The sequence below is a fragment of the Podarcis filfolensis genome (genome assembly GCF_964270895.1).
Source record: "Podarcis filfolensis genome assembly, chromosome: 17".
In the NCBI taxonomy this organism is placed as follows: domain Eukaryota; kingdom Metazoa; phylum Chordata; class Lepidosauria; order Squamata; family Lacertidae; genus Podarcis; species Podarcis filfolensis.
This window is the reverse complement of record NC_139621.1, coordinates 4,116,078-4,138,619: the sequence shown is the minus strand read 5'-3', so window position 1 is coordinate 4,138,619 and position 22,542 is coordinate 4,116,078. Positions and strand designations below refer to the sequence as shown.

At 50.1% G+C, this 22,542-nt stretch overlaps 1 protein-coding gene across 3 annotated transcripts; it reads right to left on the bottom strand.

Annotated features, from left to right (window-relative positions):
• Window positions 1-992: 992 nt before the first annotated feature.
• On the bottom strand, window positions 993-22,526 carry FAM50A (family with sequence similarity 50 member A). 3 transcript variants are annotated; one of them, XM_083592525.1, is made up of 14 exons: window positions 22,404-22,526; window positions 20,130-20,254; window positions 16,145-16,229; window positions 15,888-15,987; window positions 9,158-9,297; window positions 8,925-9,001; window positions 8,515-8,581; window positions 8,266-8,327; window positions 6,188-6,264; window positions 5,714-5,768; window positions 5,020-5,068; window positions 4,527-4,597; window positions 3,137-3,247; window positions 993-1,167 (listed from the first exon to the last, which is right to left on the bottom strand). In XM_083592525.1, exons 2-14 carry the CDS (start codon window positions 20,238-20,240, stop codon window positions 1,159-1,161), a joined length of 1,014 nt encoding a protein of 337 aa, XP_083448651.1. In that variant the 5' UTR covers window positions 20,241-20,254; window positions 22,404-22,526; the 3' UTR covers window positions 993-1,158. The 3 variants fall into 3 exon arrangements, with proteins under 3 accessions (XP_083448651.1, XP_083448650.1, XP_083448652.1); XM_083592524.1 differs by having other exon boundaries at window positions 22,331-22,450; XM_083592526.1 differs by having other exon boundaries at window positions 16,145-18,032; window positions 18,752-20,254; window positions 22,331-22,416.
• Window positions 22,527-22,542: the final 16 nt, after the last annotated feature.

Here is a 22,542-nt window from a genome sequence, read left to right as displayed (position 1 = left end):
GTCATTGCCTGGAAGCAACATGGCAACCAGGAAAAGTGAGGAAACACTAATGGCAATTCTTTAGTGACTGTTAGGATTCCAGGTCAAAAAGAACAGAAATGAGGGAAGATAGCTATACTTAGTCAAGGTGTAGCTTGATATTCACAATCACCCTCCAACTTGTAAAGATGGGCGTTACATGTGTTGTGTTTATTACACCAATACTTTTTGTTGTAAGTTTGTCTTGCGCCCTAGAATTGCAGTTATGTGAGAATTATGGAACACATTCCACCCTCTTGAAAGGAAAGCCTTACAGAAATCCAGTTATAAGATTTGCATGTGGGTTTTAAGTGTGATTTTGTAGTGCTGGCAGCCACGTTGGGTGGCGGGTGGGGAGTGCAGAGTCAAAAAGTGGGTTCAAAGTGAAGCAAGTAAATGACCCCTTGTGCCTTTAACAGAGTTTGAATATATAAAGTAGATACAGCTTCAGTAAGGCTTGAACACTGGTGCTTGCATGGTTGTCTGGGGTGAACAAGAACTGTTTGCAGGTAACTAGGAATGGAAACTATTATAAATTAGAAAGGAGTTTGTTCTGCCCCCACACCTTCCTTTTATATGTCAATATGTCTCTTTAACTGTTATTAGTATTTTTTGTATATTATTATTGTAGTTTTCTTCATTCTTTCCTCTTTAATTATTATTATTATTATTAATCTTTAATCTATATTTAATCTTTTTCTCCCTTGTTGAATTAAAAACAGATCAATACAACTCTGATGAGGGTGAGGCAATATATTTTCAGGCTAGCATCTTTTGTTACTTATTTTGCATCTTGGCCGTCAGTAGCATGAACCACTTGTTAGAGAAAATGAGAAATCAACTGACCAGGCCTGCATTAGAACCCACCCAGAGTCTGAAAGCAGATTCCAGCACTATCCCATGGCTCAAATGAAGTTTTGATCCGGCAGATTTGGCAGCCCTTGGCCACAAGTGGTACAACACAACACTTCATGTTTAGGTGAGGAAAAGTTTATTTCACCAAAGGCTGATACAGTTAGGGGTGAAGGTGCAGCTGCAGAGGTTGGAGGGCTGGAGTGGGATAAAGGAGAGATGCTGCAGCAGCTTCAGGAAGGCAGCCACGTATCACACCAAGAGAGGATCAGCAGCTTCATCTGTCCCTCAGCGGATCTGTGGGAAGGAAGAAGAGGGTGGGAGTTGTTCCAGTACCATGCTGCAGAAGTTTTGCCAGGAAGCACTGGGCACCGCTTGTAAAAACCACATGAACTGGGGCACCACTCCATAGCTAGGTCAGGTACCACAGTGGCATCTCTTTGCGCTTAGGGTGACTACAGAACAGCAGTGCCTCGTTCATTTACAACGGAATAATGCTAATGACCTCACAGACCACAGTGATAAACCACGAGTGAGGAAATTTGATGATGCAAAGGACAAGGCCATGGCCTTGTGGGTTAAGAATCATCATTTCTGCTAGCTGCTGGGAAAGCAACATGGCAGGAAACAGATTGTGTACGAGTCATCAATTGGATGAATCTGCAAGAGGAGGAGCTTGAATTTTAAGAATCTTTAATGCAAATATGACATCCACACACTAAAAAGAGGATGTTAAAGAGCACCAATCAGCTCGCAGTCTCCTCTATTCTTTGGGTACAGGCAAATTAATGTTGTTTATCATCCCTTCTTGATGTTATCTTAGTACTTGCCATGCTATATTCTCCTTTAAAATTATTTGCTTGTTTGTTAATTAAATTTACATACTGCCCTTCATCCGACAATCTCAGGGCGGTTCGCACAATGGGGTGATCAAACCTGATCGCTTTGCAGATGTGCTAAATAACTGCAGCACAGGGTGCTCAAGATTCTGGAATGAAGGAGTGAGCAATTCGAATGGAGGACACTAGGCCAAGCTACGCATTACACACATTGCAGCTGGTGAACCTGTGGGCCCTTCAGATGTTGGTGGACTCCCAATTCCCATTATCCCTGACCATTTACTGACTGGGGCTTATGGGAGTTTCAACAACAACTTCTTAAGGTCCACAGGTTCCCATCTCTGCTCTAAAGGCACTGAAACATTCTCCCCTCCTGCTTCTTCAAAACTTGAGGTGACTTACGATTATTAAAACACAATAAACAGCCCAGGCCCAACAAAAACCATGTCACAGCTATAAAAGACTGCTGCCAAAATGCCTCAAGGAATGGTGAGTTTAAAACGTCTACAACCACAAAGCAATTGCTCAGAAAACTACAACTAATCGAGAATGTGGCAGCTAAACTGATGACTGGGAGTGGCTGCTGTGACCATAGAAGACTGGTCCTAAAGGATCTACACTGACTTCCCGTACATTTCCAAGCACAATTCAAGGTGTTGGTGCTGACCCTAAACAGCTTCAACCCAATATATCTGAAAGAGTGCCTCCACCTCCATTGTCCAGCCTGGACACTGACGTTCACCTCTGTGGGCTTTCTGGTAGTTCCCTCACTGCGAGAAGTGGGGTTACAAAGAACCAGGCAGAGAGCCTTCTCGCCCTCCCAAAAGATGTCAAACAGGTGACTTTTTAGAGCCTTCCAGAGTGGCTGGGGCAACCCAGTCAGTTAGGCAGAATAGAAATAATAAAAGTTGTTATTGTTGTGGTTGTCACCATCATCATCAAGCAAAACCTCACAGGTTCAGTTAGACAGAGAAGATGAAGCAGAAGATAGAGAGCACCATCAGTAATTCCTTGGCAAGAGAGTTCCAGCAAGGGAGAATTTGTGAAGACAGACTGTTGAGTACTGTGATTGTTAAGGGAATGGAGTCATGAGCTAGAACAGTCCCAGTTCAAATCTGACCTCAGCTATATAAACTTGCTGCAAAGGTTTATGCAAGCCATTATCTCTCAATGATCCATTAGTAATAGGGATACTGATCGATCTTGGCCTACCTTACAGGGCAAGACATCACAGACATAGCATTTAGAGTACTCTGAAAAAAGCCCAATATAATTTCACAGGGATATACTCATACTGCCATAAATTCGCAAGGCAAGTCATTTGACACTCCCAGTATTTGAGACGCCTCTCCCCTGCTGAACGCTCCTTCCTTCAGAGCTCCCCCATCCTTATCACACCCTTTCCCCCAGCTCCCCCCACTCCCTACCGTGTACTTGTCCCACTTCTTCTCGGGGTCGTAGGGCTCCCACCGGCTTGCAGGGAAAATATGCTTGTTCTTTTCATACCAACTGCGAAGCACCACTTTGCCGGCGTGGGACTGGAGAGGGCGGACAAGAGGGGAATTGGGGTGGGGGAAACTATGGTCAGAAAAGCCCAACCAGCTCAGAATGGGGGTGGAAGCTTTATCTGAAGACAAGGATTGTTTGAGCACGTCCCCTCCTTCCCCAATGCAGACAGCAGAGTTGGTGGGAAGGGGTTCTTTGCATCAGCCATTCCCCAGTCAAGTGTTGTCCATGTTTTCTGGAGTGAAATGTACTCTATGCGGTGCTTCCCTTGCACTTGATCCAGAAGGAGCAGCAGGATTTCCCTTAGCTTTGGACCAGTTTACCTACAAGATAGCCTGTCCTCGCATGAGCCCACCAGACTACATCAATCAGCAGAATTGGTACTACTATAGAGGGAAAGGGACACCTGACCATTAGGTCCAGTTGTGGCCGACTCTGGGGTTGTGGCGCTCATCTCACTTTATTGGCCGAGGGAGCCGGCGTACAGCTTCCGGGTCATGTGGCCAGCATGACTAAGCCGCTTCTGGCGAACCAGAGCAGCGCATGGAAACGCTGTTTACCTTCCCGCCAGAGCGGTACCTATTTATCTACTTGCACTTTGATGTGCTTTTGGACTGCTAGGTTGGCAGGAGCAGGGACTGAGCAACGGGAGCTCACCCTGTCGCGGGGATTCAAACCGCCAACCTTCTGATCGGCAAGTCCTAGGCTTTGTGGTTTAACCCACAGCGCCACCCACGTCCCTGGCACTACTATAGGTGCCACCTAATACAGAACTTGATCATTCAGCATGGCAGTGGCTACACTTTGGAACTCCCTGCCTATTGAGACTAAGCAGGCGCCTTCACTGTGTTCTTTTCGGCGCTTGCTAAAAACATCCCTGTTTAGGCAAGCCAACTGTGATGTTTAGGAAGCTGGGGTAAATTAAATCTGTCTTAGTATTTTACATTTTGTTTGTTTTAAAGTATGGCAGTGAATTTCTTCTGATTTTACTGTTTTATCTTTTGTAAACTGCTTTGACTGTTTTTTTGCAACCAAGCAGTGCATAAATGCTATGAAATAAATAGCTCCCATCAGCCCCAGCAGGCATGGGAGGATGCTGGGAGCTGGAAGACCATCAGCATCTGGAGGGGGCTGGGCTGGGGAAAGGAAGGAGGGGTGGGGTGGGCTGCTGTGCAGGAAGATGAGTGCCTGCGGCAAGAGACAACCATGCTGGCTCTTATGTCAGGTGGAAGGATTTCTCAGTTGGGAGGCCTGTAAAGACCATGGACTTGGCAGCGCTGGGCCAGGTTCCCTCCTCCTCCTCCTCCTCACCTCATCTTTTTCCACCGTTGCATCACTCAGAAGCCGAACATCATCGTGTACATCAAAATTGAAGAGCGGCCCTGGATTGGGGAGCATCCCAAGGGAGAGAGAAACGGCTCATCCTGGAGCTTATCACTCCTACCCCCACAGCCCAAACCCCTCTCTTGAACCTTCAACCTCAGCCAAGTACTTTTATAACCCACAGGAAAGTCTGCATCCCCTTTTCAGCCTCTCCCTTTCCACCAATGCTTCAGTTGCTACCCCTTTGATTGTCGCCATGTCACAGGGGACAGTCTCATTGTGATTTGCCCATTGCTTCTCTGTTTATGCCCCTTTGCCTTTTCTCTTAGCCCAAGCAACCTTCTCTCTGCCAACATGCAACTGCAGCCCAATCTGACTCTGAACACCACTGTGTCTGTGCCACAGTAACTAGAACAGAACCCGCCCCCCGCATTACTTCCCCAGGTAGACTCAGAATGGAGGAAGGGCAGAAAAAACTCACCGCTTTTCCCCCGGGCCTTGGTGACGATGAAGTCATAGAAGCTGTGGTGCTAGACAGGCAGGAAGAAATGGGTTCAGGAAGGGATGTCTCAAAAATATTCCCAGCCCACACAGAGGAACGCAGCCAATGGACTTACTTACTTTATTTGTGGCAGAACTGGGACGGAAACAAAGGGCAGTGTTCCCCACAAAAAGAAAGTGTTAACTGGGGTTTGTTTCAGTGTTTGAAGAAGAATGGGGTGCCACCCCACTCAGACAGACCTAGAGCTATTCCACTTCTTTCCAGGGGGGACTTAATTGAATCTGGCTTAACCATCCCGCTTCACATGCTGATTGAGTCAAAGGAAGATCCTATGGGACTATTGGGGGAGATGAAGTTGGGGTCTCTTTAAATATTTCTCAAAGCAGGAAGTGGACTTCCCTAAAAGCAAGCACTGGCAGTCCCTGTGCACAACAAGTCAAGTGTTTTCTCCTAGTTTTGTTTGAACTTTTGTTGGGGACGGGAGGGAGGGAGAATCCTGCTTCACACACCCCTCTAATGCTCTGGAAAGTCTAAGTAAGGAAGTTCAGATCTTCTGGCTTTTAGATCACTAGGACAAGGATGAATTAGGTACAATTTGGATGCCTTCGCCCCATGCATAAAGGGGGCAGGGTGCTGAAAAGCAGAACAGGCTGGCCCAGGGCCATCCACTCACATGTGGGATGATCAGATCCTCCTTGATGTACATAAGTTGCTCCACACCAGCTGACCTGCAAGGGGAGCGAAGGAGAGACATACTCAAAGTCTAAACCCAACATCTTCCTCTGCCCAATAAGCCTCATACCCTCAGCAGCCAGTAACTCTGACTGAAACATGCTCCAGAAAAACATCCACTTTTCTCCTGCACTCTGCTTGCCTTGTGTTTGTGTACATGTAGTATGATGGCTGCATTACAAAGTCTGTGCTGTCAGCTCCTACTGTGACTTTGCATATTAATGAATCATCCTCATTTTACAGATGAAGATCTATGGCCAAGAGGTAGGGACTTTTAACTCACATCTACCACGGCCAGATCTTACACTCCCTACTAGACCACGATGACTTGGACTCTATGATCTTTCTCTTACGCTTTGGCCGTACCATTCCCGCCACCCTGGGTGAGCTACCTCAACTCTGCCAAGTCCTTTACCGGAGTTCACTGAAGTCCTTACGCAAGATCTCCAGGGCCTTTTGCAGGAACTGCTGGATGGTGTTGCCCTTCTTCATCTGCACTGCGGGGAAATGAAAGTCAGTCTGGAATGGATCTTCCTCATTTATATACCCCAGCCCAAAAATATAACCTGCAGAATCCTCAAAGGATACACACACGGCTAGTATGTGTGTGTGGGGGGGGGGTATTTATTACATTTACATCTTGTTATTCCTTCAAGGAGCTCAAGTTTCTCTATGCTTTTGTCCTCACCACAATCCTGTACAGCTAGGTTGAGAGAGGGACTGGTTCAAAGTCACTCAGCAAGTAAGCTTCATGGCTGAGTGGGGATTTTAACCAAATACATACACTGAAGCTCTAAACACTACAGCACACTGATGCACACCCTCTCTCACACTCAGTCACTCCACTGTGTGTGTGTGAATATGAATGAGAGAGGATTACCGAATTTTTCGCTCCATAGGACGCACCGCCCTATAGGACGCACCTAGTTTTTTTTTGGGGGGGGGGGGAAATAAAGAAAAAGAATTTATTTCCCCCCCAGGCACGGGGCTGGCGCGGGGGAAGCCCGAGCTTCCCCCGACCCCAGCCCCCAGAAGAGCCTGCTACCTGCAAGCCTAGGGAGCCGCGCCGGTCTCCCCAGGCTTGCGGACAGCTGTGCGAAGCCTGGGCGCGCTGAGGCTTCCTAATGCAGGCAGCTCTGCACAACCCTCTGGAGCCCGTCGTGGCTTGGTGCCGGGCTCCAGAGGGTCACGCAGAGCTGTGCGGACCCTGGGAGGGCAGGCAGCTCTGCGCGACCCTCCGGAGACTGGCGCGGCTTGGCGCCAGGCTCCGGAGGAATGCGCAGAGCTGCACGGAGCCCGGGAGGGCAGGCATCTCTGCGCATCGCTCCGGAGCCCAGCGCCAAGGCGCGCCGGGCTCCGGAGGGTCATGCAGAGCTGCGTGGAGCCCAGGAGGGCAGGCAGCTCTGCGCGACCCTCCGGAGGCCGGCGCGCCTTGGCGCCGGGCTCCGGAGCGATGCGCAGAGCTGCATGGAGCCTGGGAGGGCAGACAGCTCTCCGCGACCCTCCGGAGGCCGGCGCGGCTTAGCGCTGGGCTCCGGAGGGATGCACAGAGCTGCACGGACCCCGGGAGGGCAGGCAGCTCTGCGCAACCCTCCGGAAGCCGGTGCGGCTTGGCGCCAGACTCCGGAGGGTCGCGCAGAGCTGCGCGGACCCCGGGAGGGCAGGCAGCTCTGCGCAACCCTCCGGAAGCCGGTGCGGCTTGGCGCCAGACTCCGGAGGGTCGCGCAGAGCTGCGCGGACCCCGGGAGGGCAGGCAGCTCTGTGCGACCGTCCGGAGCCCAGCGCGGCTTGGTGCCGGGCTCCGGAGGGTTGCGCAGAGCTTCCTGAAGCCTGGAGAGCGAAAGCCTCTCGCTCTCCAGGCTTCAGCGAAAGCCTGTATTCGCCCCATAGGACTCACCCACATTTCCCCTTCATTTTTGGAGGGGAAAAAGTGCGTCCTATAGGGTGAAAAATACGGTATTTTACATACAAGATTAATGGCTTCAGGCCTTAATTGGTAGATTAGTAAACTAAAGCTGTGGATATTTTGGTGCAAGTAGCTATTAATTCATGGGGTAGAGAGCTAAGAGCAACGTTATCAGTCCATAGGTGGTCATATACTGGGGGTTTGTGCTCTGCAGGGGTTAGGATCCTCCAGCCTGTGTGCCAGCCTTTGCCTGCCAGGGGGTTCAATGTGGCCCCCAAGGGCAATTTCCCCAAACCGTGCTCACCCACCCATCAGCTGACATCACTGTTGACAGCAGCTGATGGGCAGGAGGACAGGGTTTAATCCTGTATTTGTTGTGTGTCCTGTTCCCATTTGGGGTGTTAGCTGACAGGCAGGTGCCCCCAGCCCTAGTCAGATTTGGCATGCAGGACAAAAAGGTTCACCACCGCTGGTGCACTGAATGGAAAAAGCCAACCATCTGGGCTCCTACCACCCCACACGCTAAGCCACCAACTCCTTTTCCAAAGCTAAGAACTGAGCCTAATGTCTCATGGAGCAAAGCTCACCTTGACAGTCCGGCGGTGCCCAGAGCCATCCCAGTAGCTGAAGGTGATTTCTATTTCTTCACCTGGTGGGAGAGGAAAATCGCAGAGGAGTCAAGAGAAGAGCAGAATAAAAACCTCTCTCATCAGAAGAAATATGAAAACCTCCAGCATCTTCCTGTAAACAATACCCCTCCCCTGCTATGACCACATGACAGGCTCTGATAACCAGTGGTCAAGGCCAGGCCACTGACACCACATTCCGTCACTCACTCTTTATTTTCTCCTGTTTGGCTTCCCACTCCTGGCGAAGTTCTTCTCGCAGGCGATTTTCTTCCTCCTGGAAACCGGAGGAGGAGAGGGCAAAAGCTGTCAAGGTGATGCCTTGGTGGGGCTGGGGAAACCCAGCACCTTCCCGATGTTTTTGGACTCCAACTCCCATCAGCCTCCAGCCAACATGGCCAGTGGGTCAGGGATGATGGGAGCTGGAGTCAGTCCAGTAACTTCAGGAGAGGCCACAGGATCCTTGCTCCTGCCTTAGCGCAGAAAGGAACAATCCACAGAGGGAAAGATGGGAGCAAAGTGCCTTACAAGATACAGCTGGCAAGGAGCATTGGGGACCCCTCCAGGGCACTTGAGGATGGAGCTGGGTGGGCGCCACAGAAGGCAGATAAGCAGCGTACCTCACGGTCACGGTCAGGCAGGAAGCTGGTGTCCACATCTGGGTTCTTCCCCAGTTTCTTCTTTTTGGGGGCCAGCTCTGAGGGAGGTGGTGCAATCAGACAAGAGTGAGGAGCTACCCTTGAAACTTCACAGCCATCCCTTCACAGCCCCACCTTGCTTCCAGCATCACCACTATCCAGGCCCACCTGGGCTTCCCTCTCCACCTGGGAGCCCCCAGCCTTCCAGTCCTCACCTTCCCGCTCCAGCTCTGCCTCTTCCTCTTCCTCCTCGATGCCATCATCTTCCTCCTCCTCATCCAGGGTGAAGGACAAGCTTGAGATCTTGCGCTTCTGCTCCTGCTTGCGTTCCCGCTCCCGCATGCGCTCCAGCTTCCTATGAGGAACAAGCCAACATCAGCTTCACAGGGCATGTCCCCTCACGGGGAGAGGGAAACAAAGCATTCCAAAGATGGTGGAGGAAAGCAGAGAGTTGAAAAGCAGCAAGTGACCTGAAGGGGAAAGAGGGGTTGATGTTAGAGTATCCCCAGACTGGTCATACTTCTCAGATTAGGGAGATGGGCAGGAAGGGAACTTAAGAGTCACAAAGCTGCTACACTAGAGGGAAGTGAGTAACAACATGTCCTTATTTATTTAGGATTATTTATATTCTGCCTTTCTTTTATCTTGGAACTTAAAGCAACTTTCATGGGGTTGTCAGGCAGCCTCCCATCCAGATCAGACCCAGACCCAGTGAGTGGCTGCATCTGTCAGGGAACTGTCATCTGAGACGAAGGAGGTGAAAGGGCTCATGGAGGGGGAGAGAGACCACTCAGCGGAGGAGGGGACCAGCAGGGGGAGAAGTGGAGTTACAAGGGAAAGTGAGTCGGAGGGAGGGCTCAGAGATACTTCAAGCGAGAACAGTGGAGAGGTTTCAGGACCTCCCGTAGGGACACCCACTCCTCGGCGGAAACTGTCACGCCGAGAGTCCAGAAGACGCGTTTCCGTTAAGGAGCTTTTATGCTGGAAGAAGTTCCGTAAACGCCCACTGTCCGATACAACGAGCGATTGATGGAGCCATGCTTAAGGAGCTCCATCACAGACAGAGGTTTGGGAACTTAGCCAAACTCTGAGGGATCAGGATTTTACGCACAACAGCTCACCATCCCATCACAGCAATCGGACAGTCCCTGAAAGCAGCTTGTGCAGAGAGGCATCATGAGCAACCCAGCCGGAGCCGAAGGAGCAGCAGGAGCTGGAGAAGGTCCAACTCTGGAAGAAAGGTACAGAGTTTTGGAACTCCAGCTAGCAATGCAAACGGCGAGGCTAGAAGAAAGGAGGGCACAGGATGCAGAAAAGGCAAAAGGCGCTACACTAGCAAGAAAGATGCCAGGAATGGTGCAGAAGTTTGGGGGGGACCCCAGGAACTACCAAGCCTTTAGGACAGAGATGCAGTATGCTCTTGAACTGCAGTTTAACGACTTTCCCGATGAGGCATCGCGAGTGGCGTTTGTGATTGGCCATCTCGAAGGGGGGGCGAGAGACTGGGTCCGGCCCCTGATGGCAGGGAATAGTGACATGCTGAAGGACGCGAGGAAGTTTTTTCGCGCCATGGATTTGATGTTTTCCAGCGAGATTGAACAGGGACTGGTGCGCAGACAATTGATGGCTTGCAAACAGGGGAGCCGATCGGTTCGTGAGTACTGGACTGAGTTTACAATGTTGATACATAAATTGGGGTGGGACCTATCGGCGGAACCCATTCAAATGCTCTTTGAAGAGGGGCTTTCTTCGGCGGTGAAAGACGAACTTTCCCGGGCGCCCAGGGCGGAGTCTATGGACCAGCTGACCAAATCAGCGCTGACCATTGGAGCGCGCCAGGAGGCAAGAGCCTTGGAGAAGCGGGAGGGGAAAGGAGAGCGTTGGAGGGATTTCCGCATTCCAGAGATTCCAGAACCCAGTTTCCCGCCCGGAGAGCCGATGGAAGTTGGAACAGCGCGCGCGCGCGCAGTTTCAAATCCCAGTGAAGGGAGGAAGAAGGAGGGAAAGAGCGCCAAGAAATGTTACCTCTGCCAGCAGCCAGGTCACTTTGCCAGAGTCTGCCCGCAAAGAAAGGAATGGCAAGGGATGGCGGGAGCTGTTGGGGGGAAGGAGGAGGAAGTCCAGGAGCCAGTAAAAGCCAACGCCTGTCTGCCACTGTCAGGGCACTGCAGACAGGCCAAGGAGCAGTAAAAGTGCCCACTCCGGAACCTCCAAGACCAGCTCTAGTAATAGAGGTGCTGCTAGAGCTGGCAAACGGATACCCACTAAAGACCAAGGCGCTGTTGGACTCAGGCAGCTCCTGTAATTTTATGAGCAAGGAGTTTGCAGCTGAACACCAGATACAGACACTCCCTTTAAGCAACCCCCTGCAGGTCACCACGATCGATGGGAGGGAGCTGTTGGGGGGAGAAGTTAGCCTACAGACCGTCCCAATGGTTATGAGGGTGGCAAGGCATACTGAAAGGATAGCGTTCAATGTAGCCACCCTGGGAGGGGCGCCAGTCATTTTGGGAATGAGCTGGCTAGCGTTGCATGACCCGCTAGTGGGCTGGCATCAGAGAGTGGTCTCCTTTGGGTCAGCACATTGCCTGGAACACTGCAAAGAGGGAAAGGTGCCAGAAGGGGCAAAAGCCTCCCTAGCAGGGATGGAAGTGGCTGACAAAGGGAAGGTGCCCAAACAATACGCTGACCTGAGCAAGGTCTTCAGCGAAAGGGAAGCAGATAAACTACCACCGCATAGAGACTTTGACTGCCAAATTAACCTGGTCCCTGGGGCCCAGCTGCCCGTGGGGAAGCTGTACGCCATGTCAGACAGGGAAATGCAGGAGTTGAGGGAGTTTATTGACAAAAACCTGAAGAGAGGTTTCATCAGAGAGTCCAGAGCGGTGGGGGGCAGCCCAGTGTTTTTTGTGGACAAAAAAAACACGGATAAACCGAGATTGATCGTGGACTACCGGCGGCTAAATGCCGTGTCAGAACCAGTGACTTTCCCCATGCCCAGGATTGATGACATTTTGACCAGGGTGAGGAAGGGAAAGATATTCACGAAACTGGACCTGAGAGGAGCGTACAACCTGATACGAATAAAGAAGGGGGATGAATGGAAGACAACGATGTTCACCCCCCTAGGGGCTTTCGAATATCTCGTTATGCCCTTTGGATTACAAGCAGGCTCCGCCTGTTTTCAATCGCTCATGAACCATGTACTGGGACCTTTGCTCTACAAGAATTGCGTGGCCTTCCTCGATGACGTGCTGATATATTCAGAGAATGAGGAGCAGCATGTAAAGGATGTCAGGGAAGTGCTGAGCCGGCTGCAAGCAAACCAGTTGTGGGTGAAATTGGAGAAGTGTCAGTTCCACGCCAAGGAGGTGGAATTCCTGGGGTACCGCTTATCAGACAAGGGATTAGCCATGGATCCAGGCAAGGTACAGGCGGTGCTGGAATGGAAGACACCGAAAACGAAAAAAGATGTGCAAAGGTTCTTAGGGTTTGGGAACTTTTACCGTAAATTCAACAAGAACTTTGCCCACTTAACGGCTCCCATCACGGACTGTCTAAGCAGCAAGAAGAAATTCGTTTGGATGGCGGAGGCGGAGCACGCTTTTGAGGAATTGAAAAAGGCATTCGCTTCGGAAGAACAGCTCCTGCATGTGGATTTACAAAAACCCATGAGAGTGGAAACTGATGCCTCAGACCGGGCGGTGGGGGCGGTGCTGCTTCAGCCAGGGAGCAATAAGTCGGAATGGAGACCGTGTGCCTTCTTTTCGCGTAAGCTGAACAAATCCGAGAGGAATTACACGGTATATGACCGAGAACTACTCGGCATTCACGAAGCGTTCCGGAGATGGAGACACTTACTAATTGGCGCACAGCATAAGGTGCAAGTGTGTACGGACCACAAAAATTTGGAGTATTGGAGAACGGCACGAGTGCTCAACCAACGACAAGTGAGATGGGCCCAGGAGTTCTCCAAATTCCATTTTGAAATCTGCTATGTGCCAGGTCCAGAAAACATCAGAGCGGACGCTCTCTCTCGCAAACCTGAATATTTAGAGGGGGAGGGAGCGCCAGAAGAGAGACATATTATCCCAGAGGACCACTGGGTGTGTGGTGCGGCCTGGGTGGGGCAAAGAGAACTGGTAGAGGGAACGGTAAATGATGAGTACGCCCAGGAGAAGCTCAGAGGTTTAAGGAGAGAGGGAGAAGACCCCGGAGGTTTTGAAGAAAGAAACGGGGCATTGTATTACAAAGGGGCGTTATATATACCCGAAGGGGAATTGAGGGGGAGAGTACTCAAACAGCTGCACGACAATCCCACAGCGGGGCATTTTGGGCAACACAAGACCATGTGGTTGGTGACCAGGGAGTTTTGGTGGCCCAAGGTGAGGGAGGATGTACGGGAGTATGTAAGAAGGTGTGACCAATGCCAGAGAGCCAAAGGAGAAAGGCGGGCACCAGCGGGGTTATTAGAACCGTTACCCACACCAGAACGACCGTGGGAGGCGGTGTCGATAGATTTTATGACTGATCTGCCCAAATCCCAGGGGAAAACCGCCATACTAGTCGTAGTAGACCAGTTAACTAAGATGGGTCACTTTGTAGCTTGCTCACATGCAGTCACGGCGGAAGAGACAGCAAAATTGTTTGTAGAACATATTTTTAGGCTGCATGGCGCCCCCTTGAGGCTGGTTTCCGACAGAGGGAAACAGTTCACGTCCAGATTCTGGAGGAAGCTTATGAGCTTGTTGCACGTAGAGGTCAACTTTTCGACTGCCAGGCACCCTGAGACCAATGGGCAGGCGGAGAGGGCAAACGGTATCCTTCAACAATACCTGAGGTGTTATGTCAATGACAGAGAAAACGATTGGGTCGAAAAGTTGGCACTAGCGGAATTTGCTTACAATAATGCAGAGAATGTGTCCACAGGGATGAGCCCCTTTTTGGCTAATTATGGGTGCCACCCCAGGGCGTTTCCAGGGGAAGGAGGAGAGAGATGGAGTGTTCCGGCCGCTGAACTTTTTGTAGAAGAAATGGAAGCGATCCATCGTCAACTCCAACACAACTTAGAAAGGGCCAAAGAAGAATATAAGAGGCAGGCAGACAAGAGCAGAAGGGAAGGTGAAACAATTAGGGTGGGGAGTCGGGTCTGGCTATCAACCCAAGGGTTGCCGTTCAAGGGGAGTTGCAAGAAATTGAGACCCAAAAGATTGGGACCATTTGAGGTCATCCAACAGGTCAACCCAGTGGCTTTCAGACTCCGGTTACCGAACCACATGAAACTGCACCCAGTATTCCACAGGTCATTACTGTCACCATACAGGGGGGAAGGTGAAGGGGTGTCCACACGGGGGCCAGCCATAGAAGAAAGGGAAAGCCGCAACTATGTGGCGGAAATCATCGACTCCAGGTGGAAGGGTAATCAGGTGGAGTATTTGGTCGCGTGGGAAGGGGAACCGGAGTCGGAAAACACCTGGGTGAAGGCAGAGGAGGTCCATGACGAGGTCTTGATCGAAACGTTCCACCAAAGGTTCCCCAGGAAACCTCAGACAGTAGCGAGGTTCCGGAGGGAGTACTTTGGCACCACCGACGATGAGGAGGAACTGGAGGGATTCAGGGAATCGGAGTTGGAAGGGGGTACAGACTCCGAGGAGGAGGAGTACTTGGAAACCGGGAACAGCAAAAGGTGGAGGGAAGTGTTCGAAACTTCGGAAGATGAGGGAGGTTCCTTCAGGGGTTTTGCTCCCTCGCCTCCCGCAGAGGAGGGGAGGGAAGGGGGTGAAGGGGGCCCTAGAGGGGAGGTGGATGTCAGGGAACTGTCATCTGAGACGAAGGAGGTGAAAGGGCTCATGGAGGGGGAGAGAGACCACTCAGCGGAGGAGGGGACCAGCAGGGGGAGAAGTGGAGTTACAAGGGAAAGTGAGTCGGAGGGAGGGCTCAGAGATACTTCAAGCGAGAACAGTGGAGAGGTTTCAGGACCTCCCGTAGGGACACCCACTCCTCGGCGGAAACTGTCACGCCGAGAGTCCAGAAGACGCGTTTCCGTTAAGGAGCTTTTATGCTGGAAGAAGTTCCGTAAACGCCCACTGTCCGATACAACGAGCGATTGATGGAGCCATGCTTAAGGAGCTCCATCACAGACAGAGGTTTGGGAACTTAGCCAAACTCTGAGGGATCAGGATTTTACGCACAAGCAGCTCACCATCCCATCACAGCATCATAAGCCTTCAGGCAATACCTGTGCTTAACAATGCTCAAAGTGTTTCACAAGCATTACTGCAGTAATCTTCACAACAACCTTGTAAGTTTGGCCAGTATTGTGCTGCCTGTACTGCAGGAGGAGGCACCAAGGCTGAGAGAAAATAGTGGCTTGCTCAAGGCCCTGCTGGATCAGATCAAGCACCCACACAGCCCAGCACCCTTGCTTCCAACCGTAGCCAGCGGTTGCCTTGGGAAGCTCATGAGAAAGGCATGAAGGCAATATTCTTCCTTGGTTTAGCTCCAGTTTTTTTCTTAATTTTGTGCAGATATAATGCCTCTGGACATAGAAGTTCCATTCTTCCATTTGGTTAGTGGACAGGCTAATTAACAGACAACAGATTTATCCCTTTTTTAAACTCACAAAGGCTTAGTGGATTTCAAAATTAGGCAATGCATGAAGAAGCACCTTGTTCTGCCTCACCTGAACATGACTGACTGCATGTCTTAGTGTTCTATAGTTTAAAACGGGGTGCTCTCACTGCACAGCCTACATCTGAATAGCCACCCACCAGGGATGCTGAAGGTACATTGTGCCAGATGAACTCCATGGCCCATCCAACTCTATGGTCTTAACCATATCGGTACTCCAGATCTTATACACCACCCTATAGTACAGGGGGAACATTCATGAAGGAAAGGAAAAAATTTCCTCATCCCAGTCTACCCAGAACACCCACAACTCACAGCTGCAGCTCTTTGGACTGCTCCTTCTTTGCCAGCTGCTTCTCCCGCTCCTTTACGAGAGCCTCTTGCTTGGCCTTCATGTCGTTGAGGGTCACCAGACCTATCAGAAGAAAATGTGCTGGGAATCAGGCCTCCCATGTGATGATTACCCAGCTCTGTGCAGGGAAGTAGAGTCTATTCATCCATTCAAGTCAAAGAATGGAGACTAGGACCCCGCAGCCTCATTCCCCAGCAGTGGGCTCCCTTCCCACACTCACCAACAGTGCTGGATTTCAGCTCAGCTTCCACTGCATCATAGTGAGCTGAGAATTTCTTGTCAATGTTTGACTTCATGATGTTCTCCTGCCATGGGAAAGAGGAGATCAAGTTTGCTGCTGCAAGAAGCTAGAGACTCAGCGATATTCCAGTTACTACTTCCAGCCCACCTTCTTAGACTAAATCTACAAAGATGTACAACTACCCCAAGAGGAGGAGGAACACAGATTAGGGGACATCAACCCATGTGCTGTTTGGGGTCAGGGCAGCCATAGGAAAACCTCACATGCCCTTAGTGTTCTCATCTCATCCTGCCCTTGGTTAAGATAAGCACTCACACTCTGTATCCCAACTATTTTAGATTCATAGCCTACCTTAATCCAAAGACTTGGGACGGATTATGTACATGTTCTACTGATTTTGATTGAAAGAAGTAAAGAAAAAGAGGAAAATCCTTTTCACCAAGGAAAGAAGTCAAGTTGGGGATGGAAAGGTCCTCAACCAAAATGTTTTGCTTCACAGGCAGTGCTGCCAGGAGGAATTCCATGTCTTCAAGGCTGAGAAGTCGGGCTCCACAAGAAAGGGCCAACACCCCAAACCGTATTTGTTTTATCAACATTGCCATTGCCTTGTCAATCCAATAAGTGATCTACAGCACACCCACCCTCTGGTATCCCCCAGATGTTTTGAACTCCAGCTCCCACCTGTCCCAGCCAGCATGGCCAATGGTCAAGAGTGACGGCAACTGTAATTCAAAACATCTGAAAAGTACCACACTGGGAAGGCTGATCTAAATGGTTGGGAGATGTGAGCCCAGAGAACAAAGTCCAAGGATCTGTAATCATTTTTGGAAGGAACAAGTGCCCTGCAGAAGCACAGGAAGGTCCAAGGCAAGAAGAGAGCTCATTTTCAAGCACACAGCATTTTTGTATACTAAGAGGGAACCCAGGGGAAGCAAGCAAGGTGAGCTAAACATTGTCAGAAGCAGTGGTACTGTTGGCAAGACTTGTTGGGGAAAGCTCTCAAGACTGAAGTGTCATTATTATTCAGGGGGTATAGCTTGTTATAAAAACACAGGGAAAGGGGGAAAGTAGTCTATAAACTCAATGCATTGCAGAAAAAGTATACGGTCACCCAGGTCCAAGATGAAGGGAATGGCAATACCTGTGAATGTATCTGGATGAAGGAAAAAGATAACACTGTGAATGTCTGCTTAGAGACCCGCAAAATCCATCAGAGTCGTTGAATGAGGAATTCTCTAATAAAGAATTAAATTGTTCTCTGGCACTAAATACACACTGCACAATCTAAGCTCTCCTGTTTCTAGTGAAACACCTTTCTGTTTGGTGAGCTTACCACTACAGAAAAAAGCAGTGTTGCAGCCCAGGCACTTCATACAAAACTTTGAATCTCCTAATAAAGCAGAAGAAAAGGAAGTTGTGTCTGCTCCCTCACTGGTCCTGTCATCCACTGCCCCCCTCAGGTACGACACACTTAGGATTCTTGCTTGTGACAGCAGGTAGAGGGAGGGAGATGCCAAGACTGGAGTAGGTAGAAGCAGCTGTGTTATGCCCTACTGCTCGGGGGATAGGGAGATTTCAAAGGCATGTGCTTGGTGTTCAAGTTGCAAAGCAGCAAACCAATATTCAAGATCAGGTGTTTGGCCCTCCGAATGCTGCTGAACTACAACTACCAACATCCTTCGCCATTTGCCATACTGATGGGAATTGCAGTTCACTGACATCTGGAGGCCCCAGTGCTTCCCACACCTGTTCAATATAATAAGGAACTAACTCAGAACTGGAAATATTTCATGTTTTGAGGCACATTTCTAAGCACCTATAATTTTTCTAAATTTGCTGCAATTACCATATTTGTTGGAGACAGAACCTATTTACGTACCGTATTTTTCGTCCCATAGGACGCTCCGTCCCATAGGACGCACCTAGTTTTTTGGGGGGGAAATAAAGGAAAAAATTTTTCCTTTATTCCCCCCCCCAAAAGCAGGTCGGGGAAACTGAACTAAGTTGAGGAACAGCGGGATGGCGGTGCTGCGCCTCCCTGCTGTCCCTTGAGCTTGTGGGGCTGGCCGATGTCTGCCTGGCGTGAGGGGCACTCTGCTTCAGGGCGCCCCGCCCACCAGACGGCAGGCTGCTATCCGCAGCGTGGGGAGCCCTGCGGGGAACTCCTGCAGGGCTCCCCACGCTGCGGATGTCTGTCCGGCGCGCGGGGCGCTCTGCTTCAGGGCGCCCCGCCCGCCGGGCGGCAGGCTGCTATCCGCAGCGTGGGGAGCCCTGCGGACAACTCCCGCAGGGCTCCCCACGCTGTGGATGTGTTCCTGGAGCGCCGGGCGCCCTAAAAGCAGAGCACCTGACGCTCCGGGAAGCAGGCTGCTATCCACAGCCTAGACAGCCCTGCGGGGCCTCCCGCAGGGCTGCCTAGGCTGCGGATGTCTTCCTGAAGCCTAGAGAGCGAGAGGGGTCGGTGCGCACCGACCCCTCTCGCTCTCCAAGCTTCAGCGAAAGCCTGCATTCGCCCCATAGGACGCACCCAGATTTCCCCTTCATTTTTGGAGGGGAAAAAAGTGCGTCCTATAGGGCGAAAAATACGGTAACTATGCAAGGGACCTTACATGCATTTGAGATTATTATTTTCTCTTTCAGCAGGTTAATAAAATGGTCAGAATCTCAATTCATTTAAATCTTAGTTCACTTTGACAGAGCAATACTAACAGACAATGTGATGGTGATGATCCTAACATGAAAGATGTGATTAGTCAAATAAAAGGAAAGAGAAAGGATAACAAAGTCCAAGTTTTAAAAGAGGTGGGGTGGAGGGAACATACTTCACTATACTCAGACAGTTAGAAAAGTATTTTGGAAAGATACGTTATGTGACAGACAAGTTGAGGAAGATGGGCAATTTCTGACAGTAATAAAAGAAGAAAACTGCAAACCATAGTCATGCAGGAAAACAAATATTCACAAAAAGGGATACAACCACACAGGAATTTTTTAATCTGGTAGCCAAAACTTACAAGAGGTGGGATGGACAAGTGACTGAAAAGGAGACGAGAATATACAGAATACATCAAGCCAGAAGAATAAAAACCTCTAAGAGAAATCTGGTGATAGAGAGATGGGGAACCTGTGACCCTCCAGTTGCTTTTGGACTACGACTCCTGTCATCCCTGATCATTGGCTATCCTAGTTAGGCTGATGGGAGCTGAAGGTCAACATTTGGAAGAACAGAGGTTCTCCATCCCTATGGTAAAACAACAAGTTGTGAAATCTTCCTAGAGAGGTTTGCAAGGAAAAACATTTAAGGTTGCTTAGGGCAGAGATTGAACTAACCCATTGTACACCTTCAACTCTATAATGGAAGAGAGTAGTGAGGTTAAAGAAAAAACAAAAAACCATGCCAAGGGCCAATTGAAATGTAGTGGGGGGGGGGGAAGGAATCATGAGGAAACTATCCACAACTATTGCCAAAAGATAGATACGTTGGTTTAAAGTATTTTTACTCAGCATGCTCAGCTTCACCATGGGCTAGGGGGTTGTATTACCTGCAACCATAATTTGAATACACTGTTAAATATTTATTAGAACATCTGCTTGATTTTTAAATGCCTCAGTTTGGTTTCTTATACTGTATGAACACTACAGATTGCAGAAAAATGGCTTAAAGGTGCATTTGAAAAGCATCACATATGAAAAGCATTGCAACTTTTTAGATGACTCTCGTGGTCCCTTCCAACTCTACAAAATTCTATGATCATTTTGAAAACACCTTTCTGTAGTTTGCACTGGCTCTTCCTGACAACCTGGCAACAAAGGACAGACAATTCCATGCTGCTCCCTTCTTTCCCATTCCCTGCATTCAGAGTCCTCCAATGCTTCTGCACCACACCCTCATGGTAATACCTCTCTCAGCAACCAAATACCACCCCCCTCATCTTGCCCCTTAGGACCTTCTGCTTCCTTTCACCTCAGCAATCCGTTGCCTCATCTGTTCCATATGTTCCCGCTGCCTCTCCCTCTTCTTCATCAGTTGGAGTGCCCGGCCAGCCTCGCTGGCAGCTCCTTTGTATTGCGCCATGGCTGTAGATGGACCTGTGAGGCAAAAATAAAAATCCCCACAGAGACATGAATGTATGAAGCAGCAGCTTTATAACAAGCAACCATTGGCCCGTCTGGCTCAGTTCTGTCTGCTCTTGACTATTTACGGTATTTATTATTTATTCATTTCGTAAGATTTATACACCGCTTGCTTATAAAACAAAAACAAAACAACAACCACCTCAAAGCGGTTTACAGGAAGACAAAACAATAAAATTAAGAAAAATTTACAACACTACTTTAAAACCTACATAAGTTGAAATAGCAAGAGATTAAAGCTACTTTAGCCTGGCTCTCCTTCCTTGAAGGTTTTTAAACAGAGGTTGGTTAGCCCTCTGTCATGGATGCTTTAGCTGAGATTCCTGCATTGCAGGGGGTTGGAATAGAATCAGGGGTGGCCAACTCCCAAGAGACAGCGATCTACTCACAGAGTTAAAAACTGGCAGTGATCCACCCCCTTTTGGGGAGTTCAGGTCAAAGTTGTTGAGCTTTTTTAGGGAGCCAAAGTTGTTGAGGTTCTTTGGGGGAAGCCAGTGATCTACCACAGACGTCCAGTGATCTACCAGTAGATCACAATCTACCTGTTGAACGTGCCTGGACTAGATGATGGTCCCTTCTAACTCTCTATGGATAGCTCAGTTGGTTAGAGCCTGGAGCTGATAACGCCAAGGTTGCAGGTTCGATCCCCGTCTGGGACAGCTGCACAGGAGGCTGGACTAGATGCTACTGTCTACAATATGATTCTGCTGCAACTTTCTAACCATCTGGGCAGGGTTAGGGAATGTTTCTAAGCAGGCGCCGAAGAGAGTACAGCGAAGACGCCTGCTTGATCAATAATAATAATAATACAATTTTATTTATACCCCACCCTCCCCAGCTAAGACTGGGCTCAGGGCGGCTAACAACCAATAATAAAAACAAATTGATTAAAATACAATTTAAAAGATTAAGATACAACATTAAAACATTAAGATGCAGCCTCTTCATAGGAGGAGAAAGGAAAAAGAAAGAGGGGGAGGGAACCAAACTGATTCTAAGCCAAAGGCCAGATGGAACAACTCTGTCTTACAGGCCCTGTGGAAAGAAATCAGATCCCGCAGGGCCCTGGTCTCATGAAACAGAGCATTCCACCAGGTCGGAGCCGGTGTTGAGAAGGCCCTGGCTCTGGTTGAGGCTAATCTAACTTCCTTAGGACCCGGAACCACTAGGGTGTTGCTATTTATGGACATTAAGGTCCTCCGTGGGGAATACTGGGAGAGGCGGTACGAGGGTCCTAGGCTGTGAAGGGCTTTAAAGGTCAAAACCAGCACCTTAAATCTGACCCTGTACTCCACCGGGAGCCAGTGCAGTTGGAAAAGCACTGGGTGAATATGCTCCCATGGCAGAGACCCCGTGAGGAGCCTCGCTGCAGCATTCTGCACCTGCTGGAGTTTCTGGGACAGCTTCAAGGGCAGCCCCGCGTTGAGCGAATTACAGTAGTCAAGCCTGGAGATGACCGTTGCATGGATCACTGTGGCCAGGTCAGGGCGAGAAAGGGAAGGGACCAACTGCTTGATGCGGCGAAGGTGGAAAAATGTCGCCTTGGCTATTGCTGTAAGCTGCGCCTCCATGGAAAGGGAGGCGTCAAGGATTACACCCAAACTCTTAAGGGAAGGCAATGGCACTAATTGGGCCCCCGCAAGAGAAGGGAGTTGGTCCCTCATCCCCATGCCATCCCGACCTAGCCATAGGACCTCTGTCTTCAAAGGATTTAGTTTCAATCGGCAGGGAGTTCCAAAGTGCGGGCTCTGCCCGCACTAACCGGCCGGGATGTTGCGCCTGCGGGCTCACAGCGTCCCTAAAGAGATTTCCCGGCCTCATTAGCCAGAATCCTCCCAAGCGGGCTCGTGTCGGGGCTTGTGGGGCTGGCTCTACCACAGACCCCCCAGCTCGGCCCCTCAAAGGCTGCTGCCCGGAGAGCAGGAGCAGACGAGGGGGAAGAACCTGGACGGCTGAGGGCCTCGGATCCGGCCGGGGAAACAGGGGCGCGCAAATGGACGGGCCCGGTGTGAGGAAGCTCTGCGGCCTTGCCTGGTCAGGCGAAGGAGCACCCGCTGATTTCGCCTCTCCTCTCTCCAGCCGCAGATCCCACCAGCTGCCTTACCTACGTCGCTCGCGAGCGGAACTTCCGGCAGGGGGAAAAACCGGAGCCGCCCGCTATTGGCTAAGTTCCGCTCTGGCCCGCGGCATCACTATGGTGGAAGCCCTGTCGCGGTGAAGCGTCTTCCGGAAACTCGCTCAGG

Bases quoted from the DNA above. Each gene is read 5' to 3' on its own strand.
- FAM50A (XM_083592525.1), bottom strand. From the start codon at position 20,240: ATGGCGCAATACAAAGGAGCTGCCAGCGAGGCTGGCCGGGCACTCCAA. The intron at 4,598-5,019 runs GTGAGTTTTTTC...TCCCCAATCCAG, and splicing joins CAAGGCCCGGGGGAAAAGCG to GGCCGCTCTTCAATTTTGAT. The intron at 3,248-4,526 runs GTGAGGAGGAGG...CGCCCTCTCCAG, and splicing joins CAACGGTGGAAAAAGATGAG to TCCCACGCCGGCAAAGTGGT.